Raw genomic sequence first — 3,505 nt, 5'->3', positions numbered from 1 at the left:
AACAAAAAAAAAAATATATGTATGGAACCAGAGCAAGAGCGGAACACGCCTTTAATACAAAAATATGAAAAGAACGATTTACTGTTAATACTGCATAGTAAATAATTAAGCAGAAAATTTCTTTTACTTAATAAGGAAGACTAAGTAGAGATTTAATGTTCTATCCTAACATAGTTTATGCCGATGTTTGGCCTAATCTGCTGATTAGCTTTATAATAATGCTAAAGCAATTTACTAAACAGCTTTATAAAAGTAAAAACTGAACCTTCCTTAAGTGTATATCTAAGTTCACCTGATGGTTTATATTATCCAAGATTTACACCTATGTGTGTACGTTTATATTTAATAACATTGATATATTTTCAAAGTTTTTTTCTTTTTTATATATATATATATATATATATACCATCGCGATAGATGGACGGAAGCTTGCTATATACCTGCCACCACAAAATCTCAACGGCATCGTACTGCGGGTGCATTTTTATCATATCATAGTGAATACGAACATTATGCATTCCAATTTGCAAGCCCCTTTACTCAATTTTAGCATTATCATACGAAAAAGCGGATAGAAAATGGAGATGAACAATTTTTACTTTCCGTATTTTTTAAATACTTTTGTGGAGCTCGAGGATTGACATATCGATGTGTTATACATATGTTGAACGAACAGCACCCTCGAAAACAGTAACGCGCACTTTCTTAGTTAAGAGCAAAGCTTAAATTACATGATAAAGAATAATACTTTTCTGTACACGTTTGTAGCAAGTTAAAACACATTGGTAGTTACAAGCATACTCGATGTTGCTATATGAACATCTTGGACATTGCAGTTTAAAGTTGCAATTGTTTTCTATCTACCAACATGTTCAAAATATAAACCAATTGTTACATGCGAGACATTTACAAGCATATTTAATCGACATTTGTAGTAAATGTTTCAAAAGCTCTTAATCGCTTAATATTTATACCAATTTCGTTTTTCTGCTTAAAATTTACCAGTTTGGAAAATTAAATATATGGATAGATACCTAAGTAAACAAACATGGCGAGCGAGCCACACTACAAATGTATGCACATAAACTGTCCTTACTTTTTGATGCATAACATTTAAATGTTCTCTGATGTTGTGATGCGTAAAGGTAATAAACTTTCCGCGTTGAAATTCATACTAATCATTGAGCTTTCATTATGAAATCGTTTCTAGTAACCACTAGCTACATGAATTTATTGCATCATTTTTATTCTTTTCTGGCGACTTGAAAATTAAGCAATAAATCACTTTTATAAAGTATCCATTTTTGTTTTGTTAAATTAAGAAAAATAGGAAAACAATAGCATTGCAAATTCTTTTTTTAAATGATAACACACATGTTAGATATTAAAATTAAAAGTACAATTTCACATGTGTGCTACCGTTTAAAAAAAGAAACCAAGTATTTTGCCTCCTAAATGTTTTCGTCTGGCTTCTTCATGATCCATTATACCGCCTGATGTCGTTAATACAACGTAACCAAATTGACGTGAAGGTAATAAATTATTTGTCCATTTCTCAATGTCATTAATCGGTACATCAAAACGTGGAGAGATGACTCCGCATTTATTTAGGCGACCAGTAAGATTCACTACAATTTTGCCGGAACGATGGTCGTCAACGATCTCAAACTCGCCTATATATCCATGTTTCATCATCACACTAAGGAATTTTATGATTACTTTCGAGCAAGGTCGCAGCAAAACTTGCCGTTTACCACGCTTTTCGGCATTGTTAATGCATTTCAAAGCATCGGCCAACACATTCATACGCACCATGGCTGAAAGGAAAATTTCAAACAAAACATTAAAACTTATTCCTCACATAATAATATCTGAGAATTCGCTCGAGCGGATTTACTCTCGCCCTCGCTCAGCAAGGTTCAAACCTCGACACTAAGCAATAAACAAACCAAGTTCCAGCAAAATTCCTTACGAGTAAACTATTTTGAATTTCTTTACTACTTCCGCAAGGGATAACAAATTATTCTGCAATTAAATTTCTACCACTCCACAACAGTAGCTTCATATCATTAACTTTTAAAAACGCTTTAATGCGTTTATTCGTTTAATCATATATATATCATTTAGATTAATACATTTTGTACACTTTTTACTAAATACTTTAGAGAGATATAATTACTTTTATAACGATTACCTAGGATTTAGCTTTACGTAGATTTCAAGTAAGTTTGCAAGAACAGACAAGCATTGGGAAATAGGAAGCCTGTCTTTAAGTTGTCACTACTGTTTGTATTTTTGACATTCAGCAGCTGTTTACCGCAACGGCGCATAGTTGTAAAGAGTAGTAGAGAAAGTCAAATAAGATACCAAATGTATAGAAAAACATTTGGCAACATTATTACTTATTTTAATAGAAAATGAATGCTATGCTAATGAATACACAATTGGGGAAGTATCGTGAAAATACGTGAACTAATTTAAAAATGATCTTTTCAAACGTTTCTTCAGTCGCATATAGTAACGTAAGTTGTATATATGCTATACAGTTTAATTTGATGCAACACAGCTGATAGCCATGCCCGCTTTCATTAAACTTTGAATCTTTAATTTTTGACTACATACAAAATGGAATACTTATTTTCATTAATACTTATATTTATTCTTGGCGTTTCCTTCGTAATCAAAGTAATAAATGCTGCTAATGACTCGCCTGCATCACTTGGTGAGATAAGCTTTAATGTCCCTAACCGCTCCTCTACGCACTTTCTCATGATTAAGCTTAGTCAATGCAAATACAACTATGAGCTGTTTAATCCGTCCAGAGTTATTTGCAGAAACCTAAATGATGTCTATCACTTATTCCCACTATCAGACTCTTTAAAAAAATGTATTGTTGTTTACTGTTATCTGTTGCCAAGCTTTTGCATATTTGCGATAGCTTGTGACAAACTCATATACACTTTTACCCATCTCCTTGTTCAACATACCAAAAAAAAAAAAAATATACACTTTTACTTGCTATATTAATTAAAGTGCACTCTTAACAACTTCTAGGCAAGTGTTACAATACACTAATGTGACTTTGCCGTTGACTGTAGGGTACGACAGACAAGCCGTAGTGTTACAAATACAACGACAACAGAAGATCCCTCCAAACTCCGAAACAATAGTGTGGGCCGCAGCTACCGAGGAGCTAAGGATAAACAAGATATGGGTTGTCGAGCCGAGTAAACAATGTACGAAAGACAACATCATCATTGGAAAAGCGGTTGTATCACCGGTCAACAATTTAATACCAGTACGGGTATTAAACCCAACCAGCGTTACAGCAAAAATACACAAAGGGGACATTATAGCGCAATGCCAAAAAGCCGAATATGTAGTAAATCATCAAACCGAAATTCTGAAAATATGCCCAATGGTATCCACAGAGGCTGAAATTCTCATAAAAAGATCGACTAGCAATCTGGATGAGCAGCAGAAAAAATATGCCAAAAAGTTTTTG

The 3,505-nt window shown here is 33.3% G+C and overlaps 1 protein-coding gene across 2 annotated transcripts; it reads right to left on the bottom strand.

Moving 5' to 3' along the window:
- Positions 1-1,225: 1,225 nt before the first annotated feature.
- On the bottom strand, positions 1,226-2,290 carry LOC119644290 (40S ribosomal protein S15Aa). Of its 2 annotated transcripts, none has more exons than XM_038043828.1 (2): positions 2,195-2,290; positions 1,226-1,817 (listed from the first exon to the last, which is right to left on the bottom strand). In XM_038043828.1, the coding sequence occupies exon 2, from the start codon at positions 1,813-1,815 to the stop codon at positions 1,423-1,425; it is 393 nt and encodes a 130-aa protein (XP_037899756.1). In that variant the 5' UTR covers positions 1,816-1,817; positions 2,195-2,290; the 3' UTR covers positions 1,226-1,422. The 2 variants fall into 2 exon arrangements, with proteins under 2 accessions (XP_037899756.1, XP_037899758.1); XM_038043830.1 differs by having other exon boundaries at positions 2,180-2,279.
- Positions 2,291-3,505: the final 1,215 nt, after the last annotated feature.

The sequence above is a fragment of the Glossina fuscipes genome, unplaced genomic scaffold, assembly GCF_014805625.2.
Source record: "Glossina fuscipes isolate IAEA_lab_2018 unplaced genomic scaffold, Yale_Gfus_2 106722, whole genome shotgun sequence".
Lineage (NCBI taxonomy): Eukaryota > Metazoa > Arthropoda > Insecta > Diptera > Glossinidae > Glossina > Glossina fuscipes.
The sequence above is the reverse complement of the archived record's forward strand: the minus strand, read 5'-3'. Positions and strand labels throughout refer to the sequence as shown.

Excerpts from the sequence above, each read along its gene's own strand:
- LOC119644290 (XM_038043828.1), bottom strand. The coding sequence starts at position 1,815 with ATGGTGCGTATGAATGTGTTGGCCGATGCTTTGAAATGCATTAACAAT.